At 43.0% G+C, this 25922-nt stretch overlaps 2 protein-coding genes across 2 annotated transcripts; both read left to right on the top strand.

The window, feature by feature from the left end:
- Positions 1-84: 84 nt before the first annotated feature.
- Positions 85-24964, top strand: grm1b (glutamate receptor, metabotropic 1b; the record flags this gene model as incomplete). The annotated part of the gene is made up of 9 exons (XM_080870397.1): positions 85-790; positions 2850-3099; positions 9656-9891; positions 10183-10197; positions 18951-19197; positions 20208-20376; positions 20983-21109; positions 22599-23526; positions 23997-24964. The coding sequence occupies 9 exons, from the start codon at positions 85-87 to the stop codon at positions 24850-24852; spliced, it is 3534 nt and encodes a 1177-aa protein (XP_080726523.1). The 3' UTR covers positions 24853-24964.
- On the top strand, positions 12786-17157 carry LOC308389189 (uncharacterized protein). The gene is made up of 2 exons (XM_080870398.1): positions 12786-14043; positions 16864-17157. Exon 1 carries the CDS (start codon positions 13062-13064, stop codon positions 13851-13853), a length of 792 nt encoding a protein of 263 aa, XP_080726524.1. The 5' UTR covers positions 12786-13061; the 3' UTR covers positions 13854-14043; positions 16864-17157.
- Positions 24965-25922: the final 958 nt, after the last annotated feature.

Below are 25922 nucleotides of genomic sequence, written 5' to 3'. Positions count from 1 at the left end.
ATTTGCTCGTAGAGGATTGATGGCCCTGTATTATGGCCAAGTGGACATGATTCTACATTCAGCACCTCTGGCACGATGTCGAATATGATTTACCTGACTGTCGTAAGCATTTTATATTTACCTTTTTTACTGTTCGAGGCATTCGGTTTGTCCAGAGGAAAGTATGAGAGGTCGGTGGTGCCAAGTTCTGCCTCTCGCCTGGTGGCGAGGATGGACGGGGATATTATAATTGGAGCCCTTTTCTCTGTCCACCACCAACCATCAGCTGAGAAGGTGGCGGAGAGGAAATGTGGAGAGGTCCGCGAGCAGTACGGCATCCAAAGGGTGGAGGCCATGTTCCACACTTTGGATCGGATTAACTCGGACCCAAATCTGTTACCCAACATTACCCTTGGATGTGAGATCAGAGACTCCTGCTGGCATTCCTCGGTGGCTCTGGAGCAGAGCATCGAATTCATACGAGACTCTCTCATCTCCATCCGGGATGAGAGCGACGGCTCCAGGTGGTGCATTGAAGGGGCGCCTTCCAGTCAGCCACCACCGACCAAGAAGCCCATCGTTGGAGTCATTGGGCCGGGCTCCAGTTCTGTTGCCATTCAGGTGCAAAACCTTCTGCAGCTATTCAACATCCCGCAGATCGCTTATTCTGCAACTAGTATTGACCTCAGTGACAAGACACTGTTCAAGTACTTCCTCAGGGTTGTACCCTCAGATACTCTTCAAGCCAGAGCTCTGGTGGACATTGTCAAACGATACAACTGGACCTATGTGTCAGCCGTTCACACAGAGGGTAAGACACTTTTCTTTATCAGCTGGGGGCTCACAACACAGCACTCTAAACTCAAACAGTACAGTAGTCTAATAAGAACCTAGCTTATTAGACTCCTACATTACCTATAATGCCACTCATTAGCTTTTTAAAAAAGCCCCTTCATGGCTTCCTGTGTTTGAAAATACACACTGTTGAAACCCTACATCTCCAGTGTGTGATACAGACCTTCTAATACACTGTTTCGAGTGCAGTTTCATGAAATCTAGATTCATCTAGACCTACAGAAGTTCTAGATTAAATCATTTGACATCATTTTGGCAGGTTTTGCAAGCTTGAAAACTCTCCAAAAATGTTTTTACTGACTAGCTGAGTACGATTCAATTTGACAGGTAAACTGACCTTCATTTGCAAAAATGCGGTTCTATATTAATAGTGTCTGTTGTTTCTGTTGACCTAATGTATTTTATAAGAAACTCATTTCATTAGGCACACCTATTCAACTACTCCTTAACACAAATGTCAATTCAGAGATGATCATGATGACATGCTAGAGCTCAAAAGAACCATCAGAATGGGTAAGAAAGCTGATTTAAAGGTGAAATAACCACTCATTACAACCAAGGTATGCAGAAGAGCATCCCTAAACCTTAAAGCAGATGGGCTGCAGCGGAAGGTCACACTGGGTGCTATTTGTGTTGCCTTTGAACAGGGATGGCTGTAGTTCCCCTAGACTTTCCAAAATTGGGTTATAGAAGATTGGAAAAATGTTGCCTGTTCTGATAAGTATTGACATGTGCTACTACGTTCAGATGGTAGGCTCAGAATTTGGCTAAACACCACAAAATCATGGATCCATCCTGCCTTGTATTAACAGTCCAGGCTGGTGGTATGGTATGGTATGCTATGGTATGGAGACGTTTCCCCCCTTAGCACCCACTGTGCATCATTTAAACACCATGACATGGTCCTGCAGCAGGGCGATGCCACAAAGCTCAGTTCATCAGTGGTTTCTTGAACATCACAGTGATTTTACTGTACTCAGATGGCCTCCATAGTCACCAGATCTCAAACCAGTAGTGTGTCTTTGGGATGTGGTGGAACGGCTCACATCGCAGATGTGTGGTCCACAAATCTGCAGCTATTTCATGACACTCTCAAGAAAACTAAAAGCAGTTCTGAAAGGAAAAAGGGGGTTCAATGGAATACTACCAAGGTGTAACTAATGAAGTGGCTGTGCTCAGTTTAAGTATGGCTTATGTACTGCTGTTCCAACAGCAGGTGGCTGCAGACATGATTAAAGCCTGTTTTGTGTGACTAATCCATATTCGTTCAAGTGGTGGGCAATTTCAGAGGAGAAGTGAGGTCTCTTTATGGTAATTATACCATTTGTTTTCATGCCTTAAAGATCATTTGAGGCATAAACTATCATTTTTGTACAACACTTGCTCAAAACACAACAGTCATCCCAAACTCATTTTTTCCAGGCATGTTTTTATAATCAGATTCTAATTACGTTTCCTCCCACAGTTTTTATACCCGAGACACGGTTACGGAAGCTGTTGCAAATCAGTTTTAACTGATGGAATATGAAAACAAGTTTAAAACCATCTGCTAAATCCAAACAAAAACCTGGCAAGCCTTCCTTGTTTACAGAAATGAATACCTGTTTGTCATTCTGTAATGAATTAAATATGAGCAGTAGGTGTTAAATGTTACAGAGGAAGCTAGATTACAGCCTGTTTATTGGATTTATGAGTGATGCTGCAGCTGAATGACTGCGAACATCTGGACGGACAACCTAAAAATGACAAGACTTATGTGAGTGCTCATCCTCTGATGCTACTCTTGAGGTCACGGTTGGCCCATTTGCTCTAGTTGCACTGCTCTTGATTCCACAGCAAGAGGTCTGGGGACACAGTGAACTTAAAAGAAGAGTTTTTCGATAATTTTCCCTCTGGATTATTTCCTTTAAAGAACATCTTATAGAATAAAACATGACAGAATGAACTTATGAATGAGAACCCTTTACATTTTCTTGTGAATGAGCCAAACTGACAGCTCCTTTTATCTTTCTCAGGTAACTATGGGGAGAGTGGGATGGAAGTATTCAAAGAGCTTGCCTCGCAGGAAGGCCTTTGCATCGCCCATTCTGACAAGATTTACAGCAATGCTGGGGAGAAGCACTTCGACAGGCTGCTGAGAAAGCTGCGGGAGCGTCTGCCTAAAGCCAGAGTTGTTGTCTGCTTCTGTGAAGGCATGACAGTCCGAGGGCTTCTCATGGCTATGAGACGGCTCGGAGTAGCCGGAGAGTTCCTCCTAATTGGCAGGTTTGTTGGAGAATGTTTTCCCACAGGGCTTTTAGGTTTGTCAGTCGCGGTGCTCTTTGGAATAAAAGAACAACAATGACGAGAAGAAAATCTTTCTTGCTGATGCTTTTCAAAAGTAGCTGTATTTTTATATATCCACAAAAATCAGTCAGTATATCAGTTTAAATAAATAAGAAGCATATTTGTATGTCAAATAGAGTAATGGCCTTTGTGTTAATAATGCTGATTTCAATCCCAAAAATGTTAGGATGCTGGATGATTAGGAAATCTCTTTAACTCATATTTAATCCAGAATTGAGTGTAGAAAATATTAACTGTTTAAAATGACAAAAATGTGGCATTTAAAGAAAAAAATTATGTCACTTTGAATTTGATGGCTGCAACATATCTCAGACAAGATGCACTCAGAGAAAGCAAACCTCCCCCAAGGCAGCTCATGCTCTGGGCAATATTTACATTTAAGGGACTACTACTATATTTTGTATATATTTATTTTGTTTTCCTTGTTTGTTTGTTTTAAATATACTTTAAGACATTTGTGCTGCAGTTTACTTATTCAGAAACATTGTACATGTATTCAAATTGTTATTTAATTGGTTATAACCTGCTACTGTAATATACAAAATAGCGTGATGTATCGACTCCCTATACATCACTGTTGATATGTTGCCAATATAAACAATGGCAGTAAGAAACAGTTATAAATAGCTCTATATAACTATTATAGTAATGCCTTGACCTTCAGATACATCTACTGACCGTAAAGGAGGTGGTCAAAGGTCAAATTTGACATATTATTTGAAATCTTTATATATGGGACACTTTTACGAATCATAGTTTCAAAGTTATAAGGCTTTTGTCAAATCATTAATTGCTCATGCACACACACAAATATATTGTGTTATTTAATTTAGTTTCGTAATCACATAATTTCCTCAAGGATTAATAAAGCATTCTGATTCTGATGCTCCCACATACCATCAGAGACACAGGCCCCAAACTGAGCACTGATTATAATCCAGATGGTCTCATTCCTCTTTAGTCCAGAAGAAGAACACAGCAATTTCTCCAGATCCTCTGAATCATTTGATGATATTATGTACTGTAAATGTGGAAATATTCAAAGTCTTCATAATTCTATGTTGAGGAACATTACTCTTAAACTGTTCTCCAATTTGTAGACCCAGTTTTGTTGCACACAGGTGGTTCTCTGCTAATCTTTGATATTAGGAAATGCCACCTCTCTGAGATGCTCTTTTTTAAATACCTTATTTTATTACTGATCTGATGCCAATTAACCCAATTAGTTGCCTTCAGCTGTTTTTTTAATTCCCTCTTACTTTTTCAGTGTTTTGTTGCCCCCATCCCAACATTTGACAATGCCTCAGTTTAAATGTTTAATGTTCCATGTTCGACGTGAGCAAAATATGGATTTATGAGCTCTGTAGATCATTGCATTCTGTTAATTACATTTTGCACAGCGTCCCAACATTTCTAGAAATGGGTTTTTAATTTATCCTCCCAACAGGCATATTGAAACTAGCTGTGTTTTATATCTCAAAACTTGACATTTTTCAATAACCTGAGGTGCTTGTGCAAAATTATTGACCAAATATTATCAAACCAAGGTATATCTGCACACATGGACCTTTACAAAAGATGCCAGTATGTTTTAGCCATCAGTTTGTGGACTTGCTTTTGAAGCCGACGTGACCCATGACCATATTTGGAGGACAGGTCTAGGGAGCTATCAGATACCATCAGTGCTGCCTAGTTACCTTGGTTATCAAGGAGTGCCCATAACTCACTATAAAATTTATATGAATGAAATATGGTACAACAAATGGCACCCATCTTTCACTCATAGTGGTTATGTCATAAATTATGCACAACTCCAAACCCTAATGCAATTTAAACGGGCGATTTCCATCTAAAAATAACACCTGTGCAGTGTGTACAAATGGGGAAATTTGTACTGCTGTAAATGCCATCTTGCTCCAGCTCTGCTTATTTTTGGCACTTGGGATCAATTAGTAGCTCTTCTGCAGCATTCACACGCTGTCAGTCAAGATAAGGATTAGCAGTTTCCAAATATTTAACAACTATTCTTCCACAACACGTTTAAAGATTAAATTTAGTGTTAATGTTTTACCTTTTAGAGAAAAGATGTTAGGCATCTTACTAGAAGATCCTTTCAGGAGCCCTTCGTCTTCTACTAAATGCTAAACATAGAAAAATGACACTCTGCTGACTGAAATATGAATGCTGAATTCCATGTTGTGACACTCAGTTGTACTCAGAATGGATTATATACAAAAAGCTCATATGAAGCAAAATATTCTTCCTTTCCTAACGGTAGCAGAGTTCCCCTGAAAGCAAGAAGATGCTTTGAGTCTGGCTCGGTAATGAATAATGCATTCACGCTCCCTGTCAGATCACAGGAGGGATGGGCTAATATGGGACAGCACCTCCAGCATAAGCTGGGGAAAGTGGAGTAGTGAACATCAAAGCTTATATCAGCACATATACCAGGCATTCCCTTTTTGTGGAGCCTCAGTTCACCTTAAGTCCAGTTAGCAGTTGTTGTAGAACCAACGCTAAAAGCCAGCTACGGCTGATTTGCCAAGAGTGGTTTATTAATGTTTAGATTCAAAGGAGTCAGCCCGATTTACTTGCGACCCAAATGATGGAATAGGTGCATAAAGTTAAAAAAAATAGGACACATTAAAGCCTAAACTCGCTCTCACCCCTTCTACTTAAATTTGCACTGCTGTGAAAGTCTACACTGAAGATAAGGAGGGCGTGAGTTTGGTAGAGCAGTGTGCGTGTCTGTGCACACGTGTGTGTTTTCTGGGTCAAGGAGACTACTGAAAAAGGAAAATGTTTTTTAGAGCAATGCAGTAAGTGAACACACGCAGGCCTGTGCAGTGGGCAAATCGAAATGCCTGAGGTGCTGGTCATCAGCCATCCATCTTCTGCTGTGTGGAGGATGAAAGAGATGGCTGTTCTCACACTGCAGAACCCATACATCACAAACAACAAACAACTCGTTTGATCAACTCTCCAGTGAAGCCCCCATTGTGTTGGAATTCATAGAAAATATCAGTTTTATGACTTTGATTGCAATGTTTGACTAGTGATCAAATAAATGATTTCATTAAAAAAACTGTTTGGCTCTACATTCATAGTTTTTCTAATAACACCACTGTGCCCCAAATTAAATGATTCACAGACGTGTGAGCTCAGACTTGTGTTAGAAGTCTGTACAGTATGTGCGTGTGTTGACGTCAGAGCTGTAGGTTTTTGGCACCCAGAGTGTTGGACTGGGGGTAGTGTGATGCTGAGAAGCAGATGGCCAGGTACTGTTGATACTGTCACGCTGGACAACCATTGTCAATTTATTTTTGAAGCACCAGCCAAGCCAAAGATGCTGCTGGCTTTCGCTTCTTAAACAAAATGTGGGTTGTAGAAGTCTGGAAAGTGCTATTTTTGTCCTGTGGATGGGTTTGTGTAATATATACAATATTTTTAAATATTCTGTTTTGAAGGGTATTTAATTGTTTTGGACCAGATTTAAATGTTTGTTTAAATGTTAAAGCCCTCTTCTTATTGTTTCATCTTTTAAGGCCGTGTGTACAGGCACACAACACACGCAATGGTTGTGCTCACTATTTTCACTTTTATTAACAGTTGCACAACAAGAAAACAGTCTCAGTCCAGATCTCAGTCTCTCCCGCTCATCTCTTCCTTCACTATAAAAGAAACAGAGCCTGTCATCAGTCAAACGCCATTACCTGTCACCTCACCTGCCTCCCAGCACTTCCCCCTTGAACTCACTGCTCCACTCCTCCCCTGCAGCTGAGCCAGGGACCACACCTCCACATGGTGTTACTCTCCAAAGCTGATGAGCTGACGACCTGCTGAAGTTCAAATTAAACATCAGAATGGGGGAAACGGGATTTAGTGATTGGTTTGTGGTGTCAGATGAAGTCTTCAGAAGAGCATCTCTGAATGCAGAATATGTATCTCCTTGAAGGAGATGGATTACAGCAGCGGAAAACCACGCAAGCTGGGCTAAGAGCAGGAAACAGAGGCTACGATTCTCATCAACAACAGAAAAGTGTTGCAGATATTTATCTTTTTATTTTGTTTTTATAACTTGCAAGAATATTGGAAATTTGCAACTTTGAGTTAGTACCAAACATATGTAAAGGCAGGTAATACTACTACTACTACTACTACTACTACTAATAATAATAATAATAATAATAATAATGATAATGATAAGACACCAAAATACATTTCTTAATAAGGTGTTGGACAAAACTGGAACAGCTTTGGCACACTTTAGCAGTGAATCTCAAAATCTGTAAGCCTGCTGGAGTTCTGTCTTTCCTCATTTACTGTTTTCATGATAGTCCAAAATCTCCCACAGGTGCTCAGCTGGATTTAAATGTGTTGATAGCACATTATTATTATCAAACTATCCAGTGACCCAAGCTTTGAGCCAATAGCTAAATGAATGAGAACAATAAATATGTCACTTGTTCCATATTTCCAGTTATATTTGTTGTATTGTGAGAAAGAGCTCCTGTATCTGTCCTTGTGCAGCAGAGCTGAATCAGTCTGTTAGAGAAGGTGCTTCTCTGCCTGTCCAGTAATGAATCCAGAGGCTGGAAATGATTCTCCATGATGAGCAACTGTTTGTTAGTGACTTTCTCCCCAGCACAGCTTCAAAAGTGTCCAGTTTGCAGCCAATCCCAGACCCAGCTCCGATGCTGCTCCCCCAGCAGACCACAGCAAAGCAAACTGCCTTCGTCACAGATCTCCAGCATTTCGCTGCACATGTCTCAGCTTCCTCAGGAAATAGAGCCTGTTCATCACCTCTTTGTTCACAGCCTGTATTCGTCTTCCAATTCAGCCCGCTGTAGATGTGGACACCCGGTTACTTGTTCTTCTCCACCACATCAAAATCCTGTCACAAGTTAGACACAGGTCATCGTTTTTTGATCACCACCTCTCTGATCTTATTCACATTTAGAAGCAGATGATTCCTCCAAGACTACTTCACAAATCATCGTCTCAGTAGAAGAAGAATTGGGTTAAATGCACTTGAGAAATCAGAGAAGGTGATCTTGACCTTGCAGCTGTTTCTCTGTGTATGGGAGGAAGCTGTCTGCAGCATGTAGATGAATATATCGCCCACTCCCCGGCTTGGTCTGTATTCAACCGCAGAGCGTCAAGAGATGTATTCACCTGTGGTCTTTTAGGTGGACCATCTTCAGTGCCATCATCACATGAGGTTGCTTTCATCATCAGGATAAACATGTTTCATCATAGGATACAGGTAATCTCTTAAAATAGCTGGATTGATTTACAAGCAAGTGGACCCAAACCATGACAGCAAAATGCTCTGTGCAGCTAATGTGCCACCAGATTCCCTTTCTTTGTGGCTAAAAGGACTGAAGGGTTGAAGTTTTTCTTCAGGTTGTCACTGATCTGTAATGTTTTGTTTTCCATTCAGTGTGTCGCTGCATTTTAAGAAGCTGTTTTTCTGTCAAATCATCACTGGAATATTCAGTTTAAAGTCTCTCATATTCCCTTTTCTCAGCTTTCATTTCACCCGCTGAGACGTACAATGCCACATGAATATATCAAGGACTTGATCCTACACTGCATAATGCTGCTATAAAACACATTTGAAACTGAAATGAATGAGAAATGGGGTTTTCATTTTTATTCTAATTTAAATCTGAAGCATCCAAAAGTCTCTTTTGTCTGCATGACCTTTTGTAACAGGATCAGATGCTGAACTGACTTTCAAAGTGTTGAGTATAAAGCTATAAATACAAGTTATGACCAGCTTTGACACTTAGGGTTCTAGAGTCTGCGTGTTGGGTGGGAGTTTGTTTCTCTCCGGGGCAGATTGCAGAGCCGCAGTACTAATCTGCGAATTCTCACCAGACTTGTGATTGTGTCTGTGGACTGAGGCTTTTTTTTTTCTTCTTCTTCTTTCAGCAAGTACAGCGAGCACTCCACGCCCCTCAGCGGGGAGGCTGAAAGGGAAACAAAGTCAGGAAAACAAAAGGGAGATGTTGTTTTTCTTCAGGATTTAGTGTGCGCTGACTTTTGGAGCTCGGCAGCATAAAACAGTTTGTTATTTTTGTCTTGCCAGATGCTGACTAATATTGTGTGACTTGTTATTAAATTATAAAAATGCAGTAGCTGGAGATAACCTTTAGGGTTAGGTTTGAATGCTTGAGAGGTTTTGGGTTGTGTATTGATATTTTGTTGATTGCAAAAGATATTCCTTTGATAACAGAGCTTTAGCAAATACATCAATTTAACTGTCTCTGATTAGATCCTTCTCTTTCTCTTCTCTTTCCCACAAAAGAGATATAATTTATTATTTATTTATAATATTATGGGTTTTGAAAGGTCAGTAGGAAAGATTTTGCAATGCTTTAAGCTCTGACATAATTTTTAGACATACAATGCAGCAAGTGGGTGTCTAGTTTAAGTAGAAATGATTACAATGTCCTCCTTCTCTCCGCAGTGATGGATGGGCAGACCGAGTCGAGGTGGTGGAGGGGTACGAACAGGAGGCTGTGGGAGGCATCACCGTGAAGCTGCACTCTGAAGAGGTCTCCTCATTCGATGACTACTTCCTGAGGCTCAAGCTCAGCACCAACACCCGCAACCCATGGTTTCCAGAGTTCTGGCAGTACCGGTTTCAGTGCCGCCTTCCCGGACACCCGCAAGAGAACTTGAATTATGCACGGAACTGCTCAGGTAGCTAAACAACTCGTCAAGCAATTATGATGTTTTCCTGCTGTTTTTTTGCTTTGTTTAGGTTTTTTTTATTCCTGGTTTCCGTTTTTACGCCAGCGTGCACATCTGCTTGTCTTTTTCAACTGTTCTGATGCGTTCAATGCCCAAAGGATGATGCCAAAAGGGCCCCACAAACTGGAACACGCTATTTAAATATGAATTAGACTGCCAGAGGGTAAAATTCTCTCTAAGTCAATCCAGTAACACATATTTTTTTTATATTGTTCATTTCTGTGACACTTGGCTTTACAGAGGATGATGATCTAGGTAAACTAAATCCTTTCACGTATAACAGAGCTAATGCATTATTTGTTAATTTCTCGAAACAATGCTCAACAAGCATGTTTCCAAGACATAACTGTTTTATACACCACTCATATGTTTTTCTTTTTAAAATAAAAGCCTCTATATATTTACGTTTTCAATCTTAAGCTTTATGTTTTATGGGGATTAAGATGTTTCTCAAGCTCCCCAAATTTAAAATCAGTTATTTTAAAATGAGCCTATTTGAACATGTTGATAAACGTAAATATAAAATGTTGCATGCAGCAAAAATCAAAAAAACGTTTTTTGACTTTAGGCTATAAAGATACTTTTGGGAATTTATTTTTGCCATTGCATCTTTTTTTTCCTTTGCACATTATTTTCAAGGATTTCTTTGATATATGACGCATATTTCTGCTTTTATTCATTTTTATGAGGCATCATTATTTAATAGCAGTTATTCACATAGGCATAGGTGGAGATATAGTGATTTGTCCTGTCCTGCAAACATTTGTTTTTTTGTTGTTGTTTGTTTTATTTTATTTTTATTTATATGTGTATCTATTTATTTATTTTGGTGTAGAACTCCAAGATGGTGAGTGAATACTTTTTAATGGAACCATAATGCTCCTCACTTTGGAAATATACATAGAGGTTGACTGATATTAAGGTTTTATCACACGCTGGGAAAATGTAAATGCATTGCTGATAATCTTTTTTCTTTCTATTACATTTCCAATTAATCTCAGTTGACCTCTAATATATGAAGCTATTGGGATGTTTTTCTTCCTGTGCACTGAAAGCTCAACAATTGGGTCTTGTTTGCTCACACTTTGTGCTTTCACACCTTTTCTAGCCTTAAGACAGTCGCATAAAACAGCCCAATAACATTTGAGTGAGATGGGAACTCGCTTAATTGCATGTAGCCACAGAAATAGCAGTTAACATGCAGGTAATGCATACGCTGGGATCCATTTTCTTCTTATCTCTGCACAGTTTAATCCATGAAATATACAGAGAAGGTTCACTTGTCATGCAGCCGACTAATCCCGACGTGCAGCAGTAGGTCCTCTGCTTGCATGCTCGCATCATGACATCATTGCATCATGACTGAAGCTCACACAGCTCAGAGGAGTGCGGCGAGCGTCAAAGCGAAGGAGCTGTTAAACTAGGTCATCACCAGCAGATCCCATCGGACGCTCACCCAGCTGCTACCCAACTAAATTTACTGTTGATGTGTTTGTTTGCAGAGGCAGTGAGTTTCCCAGCAGTCCTTTTTAGCGATCATTACGTGATTTAACACAAGTGGCAACAAACACGTCAGCAATGGATGACACTCGAGAAAGCCACCACGCTGTTATAAATGTTGCGGGATAGGACAGAATAAATTCTGTCTCACGGACTGCATAGACTGACAGTATGGCTGAGAAAACACGCAACAAATGAATGTATAAAATGCTAAAATCAGGGCAAACACCAATCATCTGCATTCCTGCTCCTTAAGAATAATAAGTTGTTTCCAAAAACTCTGACATACCTGATTTTTAGGTTAAATGTTCTGCAAGCCAGTAAGAGATGCTCACAGCCTGATGAGCCTGACTTATAACCTATAACTAGTAGAAGTACTGACATTAGCTGACTTGACCTAACCTATTCCTTCTGAATCTGTAAAAGACCCATAGGGATTGAACAATGACATACTTTCAACCAACAGTGTAACAGTAATGCTACTACTGCTACTATTAATAATAGTGGACAACATGAATTGCATTGTCAATTAACATTTTTTTTAACTGTACACATAATACATATATTATAGAGTGTGTTTCCATCCGAGGAGACATGCTGTAATTTTCCACCTTAAAGTGTCATAAAAAGGTATCTGGTGGCAGATATTCAGCATGGTGTGATTATAGTGGGATCTTTTTCAATTTACAATTTTAGTATATGTTTGCATTAGTATAAATTTAAACTCAAGGAAATGGGCGAAAAACGTTCAAGTTTAGCCCAAAAGTGTCAAGTTCCTACATAGCTGCAGATTAGAGAGACTTGCTTTTAGAAGGGCATAGGTATCTGTTAATACATTATTCCTAATAGATAAAATAAATAAAGACATCTTTTTCTCTACTGTACATTTCTATTGTCTAATTATCACAATCTCAGCTTCAATTATGACATATAGATGCGAAGATTAAAGCTTTTCAAGCTTGAAATCCTAATGAAAGATTAATGGCACTTAAAAACAAAGAATTCTGCAGTGCTTAAAATAAGGTTCAATTTTAATATATCCAAAAGCAAACCTTGATTTCTTTTTAGACTTGATTTCAGACTTCTAAATTACTCAGTGGTCATTCGTGCACTTTTGGAAAAATGTTATATTATAGGAGTGGCAACTTTTCTTAGGTTCTGGATGTAGTTTTAAAGTTTTGCGTGCAGCAGGTTTTGGTGGTAGTGCTTCAGCGTCTCTTGCTGTCCTTAGTGTCACCCTGCATTCCTCCGTTGCTCATTACTGCCCTCGCTGCTGAGCCAGCCCTGGCCTGAAGAGTTAGGAGATAAGACCTGTTAACACCACAACTTCCTGTGGATGTATATATATATATATGGCTTTGTCCTGGAAAAGATGGCGACCGAGGAATGCTTTGGGCAGCTGGACAGTATGACATTGATGGTCGGTGTAAATGCTTGAAGTTGTGGCGGACCACCAGGTGGCTCCACTCACACCCAAGGTGAACGGAAGTGTTGGGGTGGAGATTTTGGCGCTCAATATATGTGAAGTTCTGAGAGTCAGTTAATAAAGTTGGAGTGAGACACAGAGACCTCTCCTGTCGTTATTACATACCTCCACATTGGTGACCCCTGTAGCGAACATGCTAAGGCTCGACGACGAAGCCAGCTCCGGCCTGGAAGCATCGGCTGCCGCTGGACTTTCACCTCCGCCGATGGCTGCGTTTGCTGTGGCGCTTAAATTGCCGGATTTTTGGCTTCACGATCCTCCTTCATGGTTCGTGCACGTAGAAGCTCAGTTTGCTCTTCGTGGAGTTTCAGCCGACGATACTAAATACCACCATGTGGTGGCCTCACTTGACCCGCTGTCAACCCGCCGCGTGATGACTCTCCTCCGGGACCCCCCAGCCCAAGGCAAGTACGCCGCCCTCAAGGCGCTGCTGCTGCGGCGTTACTCCCTCTCTGATGCTGAGCGGGCCGAGAAACTCCTTTCCCTCGCGGGCCTGGGCGACGGTACCGCTCTCGAGCTCATGGAGAGCATGCTGTCCTTGCTGGGCGCGGATGACGGAGGATTTCTCTTCACCCACCTCTTTCTCCGACAGCTGCCGGCTCCAGTGCGCGCTGGCCTTGCCAACCCCCCGCTATTGGCCACGAAGGATTACCGCTCCCTTGCGGAAGAGGCGGATCGCATCCTCCTGGCTACCAGGACTTTCGGCGTTCAGGCGATTGTTCAGGACTCACCAGCGTTTTCCCCCGCCCCCTCACCGATGCTCCAGGGGCCCTCCGACTCGTCCGCAGTGGCCGGAATCGCTGCACGGCGGCACCGCGGAAAGGGGCTTTGTTTTTATCACCAGCGTTTTGGAGCGAAGGCACGGCGCTGTCTCCCGCCTTGCAGTTCCCAGACCCAGGGAAACGGGCATGTCAGCGCTCTGTAGCAGCCGCGACCGCTGGCAACAAGGAAAGGCTGCTTTTCTTAGAGGACTCACGCTCGGGGAGGCGTTTCCTGGTAGACTCCGGCTCACAGAAGAGCCTTCTTCCCCCGGCTGGCTCGGACAGGCTAGCTGAGGGCTGCGGGCCATTGCTAACAGCGGCTAATGGCTCTCCCATCAAAACCTTCGGTGAAAGGTTGGTGACTGTTTGCTTTCACGACCGTGACTTTCAGTGGAACTTTGTTGTTGCTGCTAGCTCTGTGCCTATAATAGGCGCTGATTTTCTTTGTGCTCACGGACTGCTGGTTGATGTTGCTAACAGACGTTTAATTGATGCTGTGTCATTTTCCTCATTACCCTGTTTGACTCGGGGTGCTCAGCCCGTGGTGCATGCTAACTCAGTAGATTCGGATGACGTTTTTCAGTGTTTGCTTTCTGAGTTTCCCTCACTCTCTGTCCCCACTTTCTCGAGCACTGTGACGAAGCATGGGGTGGAGCATTACATAACTACAGTAGGGCCCCCGGTGTTCGCGCGCGCGCGCCGCCTCGACCCTGCCAAACTGGCTGTTGCTCGGGAAGAGTTTGCCACCATGGAGCGTCTGGGCATCGTGCAGCGTTCGAACAGTGCCTGGCTTCTCCGTTACACATGGTGCCTAAATCTGATGGTCGGTGGTGACCTTGTGGGGATTTCCGCCGTCTTAATAATGTCACAGAGAACGATCGTTATCCCATTCCCCACATCCAAGATTTTTCCGCCCATCTTGCGGGGACCTCGGTTTTTTCGAAGATCGATTTGGTACGGGGATATCACCAGGTTCCCGTGCGCGCGGAGGATGTCCCCAAAACCGCCGTAATTACACCTTTCGGCCTTTTCGAGTTTCTGCGCATGCCGTTTGGCCTGAAAGGTGCCGCCCAAACCTTCCAGCGGTTGATGGACTCGGTCTTGCGCGGGCTGCCCTTTGTTTTTGTATATCTTGATGATATACTGGTGGCCAGCAGCTCGAAGGAGCAGCACATGTTCCATCTGCGGCAGGTTTTTCAGCGTTTGGCGGAGCATGGACTGATTATTAATCCGTCTAAATGCCAGTTTGGGTTGCCCGTTCTCGATTTTCTTGGGCACCGTATTTCCGCCGAGGGCGCGGTTCCGTTGCCTGACAAAGTCCGAGCTGTTTCGGAATTTCCGCGTCCCACGAATGTTAAGGCACTGCAGGAATTTTCGGGGATGGTGAATTTTTACAACCGTTTTCTCCCCAGAGCGGCACATCTGCTGAAGCCCCTTTATGGGGCGTTAAAAGGTAAGAACGCTAATGACTCCGTTGACTGGTTTCCGGAAAGCATCCAAGCGTTTTCTGATGCTAAGTCAGCGTTAGCTAATGCTGCCCTTCTGGCCCACCCTTCCCCCTCAGCGCCGATTGCGTTGACCACCGATGCGTCAGACATAGCGGTGGGTGCGGTGCTGGAACAGCGAATCTCGGGTGTCTGGCAACCGCTCGCCTTTTTCAGCCGTACGCTACGTGACAGCGAACGCAATTACAGCGTTTTTGACAGGGAGCTACTGGCGCTCCACCTGGCGACTCGTCATTTCCGGTTTTTTCTCGAGGGTCGTCACTTTACCGCATACGTGGACCACAAACCCTTGACGTTTGCCATGTCCAAGGTTTCTGATCCAAGGAGTGCACGCCAGCAGCGCCAGTTGGCAGCCATTTCTGAGTTTACCACGGACATTCGGCACGTGGCTGGTAAATCCAATCATGTGGCTGACTGTTTGTCCCGTGCGCTGGTTTCTCCCGTCTTTCTCGGCATAGACTACTCCGCCATGGCTGCCGATCAGAGCGGTGACCCGGACATCCTCGCGCTTAAATCCACCCAGACGGGCCTCATACTAGAGGACAGACCCGTGCAGGACGGTGGTCCCCTCCTCGTCTGTGACGTTTCCACCGGCCGCCCTCGCCCAGTGGTTCCCGCTTCCTGGCGTCGTCAAGTTTTTGACTCGGTACATGCTCTCTCTCATCCAGGGGTCCGGGCCTCTGTTAAACTGGTCAGCTCTAAATTTGTTTGGCCAGGCCTTCGCAAATCTGTTAAGGAATGGGCGTCGGCGTGCATTCCCTGCCAGCGTGCGAAGGTTCATAAACACACCAAGGCGCCCCTGGAGCCGTTCTTCATACCCGGCAAACGTTTCGATCATGTGCATGTCGATCTGGTGGGTCCTCTGCCGCAGTCACAAGGTTTTACGCACCTTTTGACTGTTGTTGACCGGACCACCAGGTGGCCGGAGGCGGTTCCCCTGGCGTCCACTACCGCAGCAGTGGTGGCCAAGGCGTTTTTGTCAAGCTGGGTCTCGCGTTTCGTCAGACAGAGGCCCCCAGTTCATATCCAAGCTTTGGTCGGCCAAGGCTGATGGACTGGGGGCTAAAGTCCACCGCACAACCGCATACAACCCGCAAGCTAATGGGATGTGTGAACGGTTCCGCCGGTCGCTTAAGGCTGCTTTTCGCGCCTCCTTAAAGGATGGTAATTGGGTTGACCGCCTCCCGTGGGTTTTGCTTGGGCTGCGCTCTGCGGTTAAGGAGGATCTCGGCGCTTCCCCAGCTGAGCTAGTGTTTGGTCAGCCCCTCCGCGTGCCTGGAGAATTCTTGCCCGAAACTCCTCCTCCCTGCTTCGATCCATCAGTGCTATCTCTCAACCCGCTTTTGCACTCGCTTCGGGTTCCTGGTCCGGTGCACCATTGCGTGCCTGACACCTTTGTTCCAAAGACTTTGGAGACTGCTGAGTTTGTTTTTGTCAGGCACGATGCCCACAGGACACCGCTGCGGCCGCTGTATGACGGCCCATTCAGGGTTATTGAACCGGGCCGGAAACATTTTGTTTTGGATTTTGGGGGTCGAAGGGAGACTGTGTGTGTTGACAGACTTAAACCTGCACATGTTCTTCCGGACAGTAATGTAGTGCCGGCCCAGGCCCCTCGCCGTGGCCGCCCTCCTTCGATGGGGTTGACAGACTCTGGTTTTCCCCCCAGGACTACCCCCGGACCACCGGCGTTTGAGCCTCCTCCTGCCTTTCCTGCTCGCCTTCACCAGCCTCGTTCACAGGATGGACCTTCCTCTGCCTGTTCTCTCCCTCCCAGGTTCAGTCGTTCGGGTCGTTTGCTTAGACCCAGGGTCCTGGACTGAATAGGGACCTAACTGTGTGTTCAGGGGGGGGTATGTGTGGCGGACCACCAGGTGGCTCCACTCACACCCAAGTTGAACGGAAGTGTTGGGGTGGAGATTTTGGCGCTCAATATATGTGAAGTTCTGAGAGTCAGTTAATAAAGTTGGAGTGAGACACAGAGACCTCTCCTATCGTTATTACATACCTCCACAAAGTAATCTTTAGACCTTTGCTTGGCTGTACAGATCAAAATGTTCTGGTGAACTGTTTGTACCATTGATGCTATCTGTGATTAGCACAGACTCTAAACATGTTGCTTTCTTTTGCTGTTTTCTTGTGATGATTTAGGGCATTGTTTTCCTTAGTCCTCAGTTGCAGCACTAATTTTAATTGTCTCTGCATATAAGAAATTCAGTCTGACTATTGAGCCTCAAAGAATGACATGTGAGAGACTTCTGCCTCTGCTTTTTTTATTTGTTTCTTCCTTACTGGCATTTTTCTCAGGTAGAAATTATCCAGCAATGTGTCAGCCTATTGGTATCATCCGACCCTCGTGTCAGACTTACATGGATACAAAGTTTGGAGTTTGTTTTCAACGGGCACATTACCTGCATTTCAATGAATGCTCAGGAGCAATCACAGGATATAATATAGATGTTCTTTGTCTGTAAATGGCCTGTATTTATATAGCGCTTTACTAGTCCCTAAGGACCCCAAAGCGCTTTACATATCCAGTCATCCACCCATTCACGCACACATTCACACACTGGTGATGGCAGCTACATTGTAGCCACAGCCACCCTGGGGCGCACTGACAGAGGCGAGGCTGCCGGACACTGGCGCCACCGGGCCCTCTGACCACCACCAGTAGGCAACGGGTGAAGTGTCTTGCCCAAGGACACAACAACCGAGACTGTCCAAGCCGGGGCTCGAACCGGCAACCTTCCGATTACAAGGCGAACTCCCAACTCTTGAGCCACGATCGCCCTTATCCTCATTGTGTGGTTACGCTGGTTTTGTGTACACCTATGAAGGAAATGTAGTTCAGTAAGAGAAAATGCCATCACAAAAATAACCCCCAATGAACAAACACTTGGCAACAGTGGGAAGGAAAAGCTCCCTTTTAACAGAAAGAAATATTCAACAGAACCAGTCTCAGGGAGGACCATCTTGCTTTAAAATATACAAACACACGGGAATAACAAGTGACAGGACCGTAGGTTTCACAGATGCAACAAGACAATCGGTGTTTCTTTTACCTCACCTGCCAGTGCTCTAGCTCTATGACGGGTCTGTGCCTGGCTCCCAGTTTTACCAAAACACAGTGAATGCATGGTGTAGCTTGTTATACTTTAATACAATGCAACTGATAAACTGCTACTCTGCTTCTAGCTTGCATTACACTGAACTGATAGGGTGTGTCTGAACATCACACAGTGTTTGCTTCCAAATATTTTTTGTCTCATTCATTCATCCCGTTCGTTGGAGAAAAACCCCCAATAAGAACAGAAAAGATTCAAATACGTGTTGGTTTGTTTTTCTGCTTGAGGAGACTGATTCTCAGTGGTTTCTATCGTTTTAGGCCAACTCTAATTGAATCCTGACTCATGACTGCAGAAATGAACAGTCTTGCCATGGTAACAAGGATTATTTGAAGCCATCTTCCAAGGCTTCCAGTTCTTTTAAAGCAGTATCCCACAGAGGCAAAGATACATGTGGCTTGCTGGCTGAATTTAGAGAGCAGTTATAAGAATGAATCTGTGAGCACCCTATCACTCCTTTGTAATATGTTACATCATGCTAGACAAGATATTAGGTATACCTGAAATGTAGAAATGTAAACTTTAACCACATAAGATGCTTCTGCTTGCAGCAATAAAGCACCTCGTGTAAGTCTTTCCCTGTATGTTTGTCTTGAAGCTGAATCCTTACTGTTCTCTCATGTGTGGGCAGGTTATGAAAGTCTGGAGGACAACTACGTGCAAGACAGCAAGATGGGCTTCGTCATCAATGCCATCAATGCGATGGCCCACGGGCTGCACGATATGCACTCTCACCTTTGTCCCGGCCACGTGGGGCTCTGTGATGCCATGAAGCCTGTTGATGGAAGCCACTTACTGGAATTCCTTCTGAAGACATCCTTCACAGGCGTGTCCGGGGAGGACATATGGTTCGATGAGAACGGCGATTCTCCTGGAAGGTAAACCCACTTTTCTTATTGTTTTAGGTGAAAGGAATTTTTTTAGACATTTTTAGAAAAAGTAGTTTAATTAAGACAGCATTAACTGACCTTCGGTTTCACCCAGCGGAGGGCAGTGAACCACCAGTGCTTAAAGGGAAAAAATCCAATATATTCACTATTCAGTAACAGAGAACAACTAAATTAAAATTAAAGGTGATTAAAACCGGGATAAATGTAATGTTTTAAAAACTGCTGATAAATGTAAATTGAGGCACTACGCTTCCTGGATATTTTACCCACTAGCAAGACACACCATTAACCAGGGTACACCTTGCTAGTGGGTTGGACCAGATTTTGGTCCATGTTGACACAATATTATCACACAGTTGCTGCAGATTTTCTGTACTTCTACAATGTGAATCTCCCATTCCAACACATCCCAAAGGACTGTTGGACTTTTTACTCACTGGGTATTTCTCTTTTTGGACCAGTCTCTGTAAACCCTAGACATGGTTGTGTGGGAAAATCCCAGTAGATCAGCAGTTTCTGAAATACTCAGACCAGCTCATCCGGCACCACAAGCCACACTAGGTTCAAAGTCACTTAAATCACTTTATTAAAAAAAACAGCAGGTTCTCTACACGACTAAATGCACTGAGTTGCTTCCATGTGATGCGGCTGATTAGATATATGTTTTTGTGAGCAGTTGAATAGGCATCTCTAGAAAAGTGGTTGGTGATTATTGGCTGATCTAAAGCACAATCGTGATCATAACAGCACAGAACTTCCAGTAAGTAAGCCACATACAGTATTCTCATGTAAGTCCGTTCATGTCATTAAATCACAAAGTTTATGGTTAAGCCGTTGAGATAAAGTTAAATATTCTCCAAATTATATGTAATAAAAGGGTCAGTGACTTCTTTTATGCTGAGTGAGTATGATCCACCTAAGAAATACCAGTAAACATAACATCTATCAGCAATGGTGAAAGATCTTCCTCTGAGCCATTTCTTTCTTTCCACAATCAGGTATGAGATCATGAACTTTCAGCATGTGGAGACGAGTGTTTATGATTACATCAACATCGGCTCCTGGCACGAGGGCATGCTGAGTATCGATGATGACATGATCCAGATGAACCGCAGTGAGATGGTCCGCTCTGTCTGCAGTGAGCCCTGCTCCAAAGGAGAAATCAAGGTTAAGCTCGGATCTTGTACATCTTGTGATCAAACATCCCTGTTACATCTTTGTTATTCAGTCTCTACGTCACACTTGTATGAGGTATTTGTATAAAGTTTTTACAAAACACAGTAGGCCCCACATTGTTCATCTCGCACATAAATAGTTAGCTTGGCAACATTGTACCTGAATGAATTGAAGTAACATTGTAAAGAAAAGTGGGTCAAACTTCTGCCACAATGATGTGAGGGAATTATAAAGCCATGCAAAGAATGATAACTTCAAGTTATTGCTTCATAAACACGGCTCTCCACACTATTAAACCATGGGGTTTACACAGTGCTTCTGCATTTTTGCTTAGTTTTCATCAAATAAATGATGACATGGTGTGACATATCATGTGGTGTTGTTAATCTGAGATTGTGTTTATGTTTGGTGTTTTTTCTCATGTCTTTTTCCCTATGCTGAACCTTTCTATCTTTGTTTTTACTGTGTTGAAAACAAATATTTAAATATTTATGTAGATCTGGCCTTCCTTGGACATCAAAATACATCCATGATAAATATAGTTAATTTTAGAAGAGTCTTTTTACTTTTGATTACCTTGCATGTTTTATGAACCAGGTAATAAGGAAGGGAGAGGTGAGCTGCTGCTGGATCTGCACTGCCTGCAAAGACAATGAGTACGTCCAGGATGAGTTCACGTGCAAGGCCTGTGACCTGGGCTGGTGGCCTGACAAAGAACTGGAAGGTTTGCTTGCACTCTTCACTTATCCGCTTGTGTAAATCTTTAGCTGCTTTAAATACTGTGCAGGGCCTGGCACATGACCCTACTGGATTTTTTTTAGAGATTAGTTAAATAGGAAAAAGGGAAAAGGAAATTTAATCAACCTCCCAACACCTCTAAAGGTCAGTTTTTTACATGTTATACTTGGATGTTTCAAAGGGTCCTAATATACTATGACGTGTGTAACAGTCCTCACAAAAATTATACACACTATATTAGTAAATCAGTGAACAAAGGGGTGATTTTATAGCCTATTTCACAAAGGAATCTTAGTAAACACAATTTGAAGCTTAAACAAAAAAAAACCCAAACAAACAAACACCATCTTCTGGTCTCTCAATTAAAAAGTAAATAAATGCAATAAACGCATTTTAGATAATGTCGACCAGCTTCTTGAAATCACCAATGCTCCAGTCAGTATACAAAAAAGATCCTGGACAAAGTGATTCATCTGATCCACACAGCAAATTTTGCTGCTCTGCAGTTTTGTCATTTAAATTTAGATGAATTTAGGTTGCTTCAGTGGTCACAGGGTATGTTTCTGCTGCATGACTGATGCTTGCAGAGATAAGAAGAGTTTCTTCTGGCTTATCTGAGGCAGTTTTTTTTTTTTTTAAAGTTAAGTTCCTCCAAGCTTTTACTTCTCCTCCTCTTACCTGCACCCTGTACAGCCTGTCCCGCTAAGATTTTTGCAGCGCTATTTCACAAACCTGTTCTGTCCTATTTTCATTGCTTTCCCATGACACCTGAGAGCCATTCATCATCTTCACCATTTCATCCGACAGCAGCCCTAGTTCACTTACCACTCTTCTGGCCCACTTTCAAAGGTCTTCTGTGGCTTTCAAAGACACTTCCTTAATAGGATCATCCTTCCTCCATGCTGTTTCATTTTTTATTTTTACAGCCACAGATGTTTGGATACACATGAAAACAGCATAATGCGTAGCCCAAAGAAGGATATAAAAATATTATTGTGCACTTTTCTAACCCTACCTCTTGGCATTGTACAATAAATAAATAACACAACATGAATTAGACATTCAAAGTGTGTTCTCAGCATGAGGCAGAGAGGCGAGCTTATTTGGATCCATGAAAAAGCAGTTAGTTATTTTGTCCTGCTGCACCAGCACCCCTCCTCTGCTGGCTGCAGCCCAGCCTTGCCATGGCTGAGTAGAAAGAGGCTTATTTATAGTTGAACTAAAAACCTACTTTGAGACTTACTGTATTTTCTCAGGCAAAGATGGATTTTATTAATTTCTAATGTGTCCATACAGTACAACGTTAATATATTAGACTTTTCATTGAAAACAACCCTTTATTTAACTACGTTTCTCTAAATAATCATGAATATATCCCCAGAGCTGGTGCTAAAGGGATAAAAAATGTATAGAGTTGGCCAGCTTTTAGTATACTGTGGCTGTGTTTTTATAACTCATGTTTTTCCCCTTTACAGGCTGTGAGCCAATCACTCTACGCTATCTGGAGTGGAGAAATCCAGAGTCCATTATCCAGGTGGTCTTCTCCTGTCTGGGCATCCTGGTAACATCATTTGTTACCTTCATCTTTGTCTTATACCGCGACACACCAGTGGTCAAATCCTCCAGCCGGGAGCTCTGTTACATCATCCTTGCAGGGATCTTCCTGGGCTATCTGTGCCCTTTCACTCTCATCGCTCGACCCACCGTGGCCTCTTGCTACCTCCAGAGACTCCTCGTCGGACTCTCAGCTGCCATGTGCTACTCAGCCCTGGTAACCAAAACCAATCGCATCGCTCGCATCCTGGCGGGCAGCAAGAAGAAGATTTGCACGAGGAAGCCGAGGTTCATGAGCGCTTGGGCTCAGGTGGTCATCGCCTTCATCCTGATAAGTGTCCAGCTCACACTGGAAATTACCCTCATCATCATGGAGCCTCCTGAACCCGTCAAATCTTACCCCAGCATCAGAGAAGTCTTCCTGATCTGCAACACCAGTAACCTTGGTGTTGTAGCTCCACTGGGCTACAACGGCCTGCTGATCATGAGCTGTACCTATTACGCCTTTAAGACCCGCAACGTCCCTGCAAATTTCAATGAGGCCAAATATATTGCCTTCACCATGTACACCACATGTATAATCTGGCTGGCGTTTGTGCCAATCTACTTTGGCAGCAACTACAAAATCATCACTACGTCCTTTTCTGTGAGCCTCAGCGTGACTGTAGCTTTGGGGTGCATGTTCACTCCAAAGATGTACATCATTATCGCCAAACCTGAGAGGAACGTGCGCAGCGCATTCACCACCTCCGATGCGGTGCGCATGCATGTCGGCGACGGTAAAATTGCTTGCCGAAGCAACAGCCTGTTGAACATGTTCAAGAGGAAAAAGAACACTGGAAATGGCAGGTAGGTTCATTAATTGAGTCTGTGAGTCCTGCTCCTGAGGCACCTCAGGGATGCTGGTTTTACTGTAATTCCCTCTCAAAGGGAACGTGATGTCTTACTGTATTCACTTTCCTAGGGACACCTGTTGTAAACTGTGACGGATATAGGTCAGTACCCAATTCACACAGCCAGTTCAGCCCTTGATCTGTTATTAAAATTAAAACAAGCATCTCTGTGTGCTAAGGGATGGCAAATTAGATCCCTAATACAGAATGCAGGGTTTCTCCAGGGCTTCAATAGCATTTAAGGTGTTTCTTTTGAGATGTTATATTCAAAACCTGTAGATACCCTGTAATACTGACAATACTTTAAAAAAAATCAAATCAAATAAAAATAATGACATTAGTTTTTTACATGAAGCAGAAATGCTCTTTCTGTCTCCACTTTTCTGGGTTCCTATGAAGTAACAGCCGTCTTTATTTTGTTCATAGTTCTAATGGAAAGTCTGTGTCATGGTCTGAACCAGGTGCAAGACATCCTCCAAAAGGGGATCACATGTGGCACAGACTGTCAGTGCATGTGAAGAGACAGGAAGCAGGTTCCAATCAGATGGCTGTCATCAAACCCTTAACTAATACCTACCATAACACGGGCCTGGAATTCTCAGACCTCAGCACTAAGACTTTGTACAATGTGGCTGAGGAGGATGAGAGTGACCCTGTCCATTATAACTCCCCTGACACTCCCCCTATGGTGGCCCACGGGCAAATGCCTGCCAGTGGGCTGAAAAAAGATGTGCACGAGGAAGTGGAGCTCTATTCCCCCGAGCCTTTGCAGCAAAATAGTATTATCCCCCCCAAACATGTCGTGATGGACCGCCTGCAAGAGGAGGGGGTGGTGAGCAAGTTCAACAGTGACATGCCTGAGATCCGTGATATGATAAGCATGCCTGAGGCTGTCAGTGGTGGGATGCCAGTGTACCATCAGGCTCACCTCATCCAGCAGGAGCCTGTCCTGCCTATGCAGCTCGACCCATTTGATGAGGAACCTGTCTTCCCTTTAGAGGAGGAAGAAGAGGAGGAAATGAATGAGCAGTTTTGCCTTCTCCACGGCTACATGTACAACAACTCCCAGATTCATGACGAGGAGGACTTTGTTGAGGTCAAATTAGCAACAGAGGACTCTCTGGCTCTGATGCCCCCCTCGCCTTTCCGTGATTGCACCGGTGCTCTAGTAAGCCCCTTTCCCAACTCGCCAGTGTCCGAGTCGATTTTGTGCACACCTCCCAATGTCACATACGCCTCCGTCATCCTCAGAGACTACAAGCAAAGCTCCTCAACTCTGTGAGGGCACGCCCTAAATGTTGACGCTTGTACTATAAGTTTTTATGTGTTGTATATGATTTTACATAAGGAAAAAGTGATCCCGTGGTCTGTCAAGTCATTTTTCACTCCTAATAGCTTTTAAATGATAAGGGTGAGACATACTGTAAATTTCTAATATAAGCTTTTAGAGACAAAAATAACTGTATATATATATATTTATGAAATATTGTTTGATACCTAATCTACATTTATCAATCTGATTAGTTTTTGGACTTTAAAGGTAACTTAATGAGCATAGCTAATATAAAATTATTCACTTTAATAATAAGGAAATTTGTTTTGTGTGACACATTGCGTGTCATGACCTTTGTCGGGCAAATGTAGAGGTTTAAAGCAAGAGTTGTTGTTTTTTTTAAAACTCCCTCATTGACTTTCTTGGCGAGAAATAGAAAACTAGGTCAATGTCACTCTCGTATATGTTTCTAGCTGCTCATAGTAGCTTCGTATCTAGTATACGGACATAAAAGTGGCATCCATCTTCACAGCTAAGAAGAGTTACACCCCCAGAACTATAAAACTATCTACTTAAGCTTGAAGTGCAGGGTAAAATGTTAATAAATGCCAACTTTGTTGTGAAAAAAGATATTATATTGTGAATCTCTGATGGATACAGTACTGCCAAACAATTGCACTGTACCTTGAATGTAGCAGAGGACAAGTTCAAGTGCCACGTTTGTTTTTCTTTTGTACATTTATCTTATTTATATGGTCTTGAGAGGCAATTTGAACCAGTTTTAAACTTGTATGTTTTATAAATAGACATCCGCTTTCAGAACTCTATATTATTGTATTGTGAATGTATGAATTGTGTATCTTATTTTGGTATTCTATATGAATTGTTAGTATTAAAGAAGAGAGTAGCTGTTTATGCTTATATTGTGTGTGATTGGTTGTGTACAACAATCCATTTCCTAAATATTTAGACTTTAACTTCCTATCAAAATTGTATAGTGTAATAAAGTGATACTATTTGCATTAGTTATACATCGATATAAGCTATATGAAGTTCAGTGTAAAATATATCTACAGTTT

This window comes from Rhamphochromis sp. 'chilingali', assembly GCF_963969265.1.
Source record: "Rhamphochromis sp. 'chilingali' genome assembly, chromosome: 21".
NCBI classification, from domain to species: domain Eukaryota; kingdom Metazoa; phylum Chordata; class Actinopteri; order Cichliformes; family Cichlidae; genus Rhamphochromis; species Rhamphochromis sp. 'chilingali'.
Note: the sequence above shows the minus strand (reverse complement) of the source record. Positions and strands in the feature narration are given on the sequence as shown.

Excerpts from the sequence above, each read along its gene's own strand:
- LOC308389189 (XM_080870398.1), top strand. The coding sequence starts at position 13,062 with ATGCTAAGGCTCGACGACGAAGCCAGCTCCGGCCTGGAAGCATCGGCT.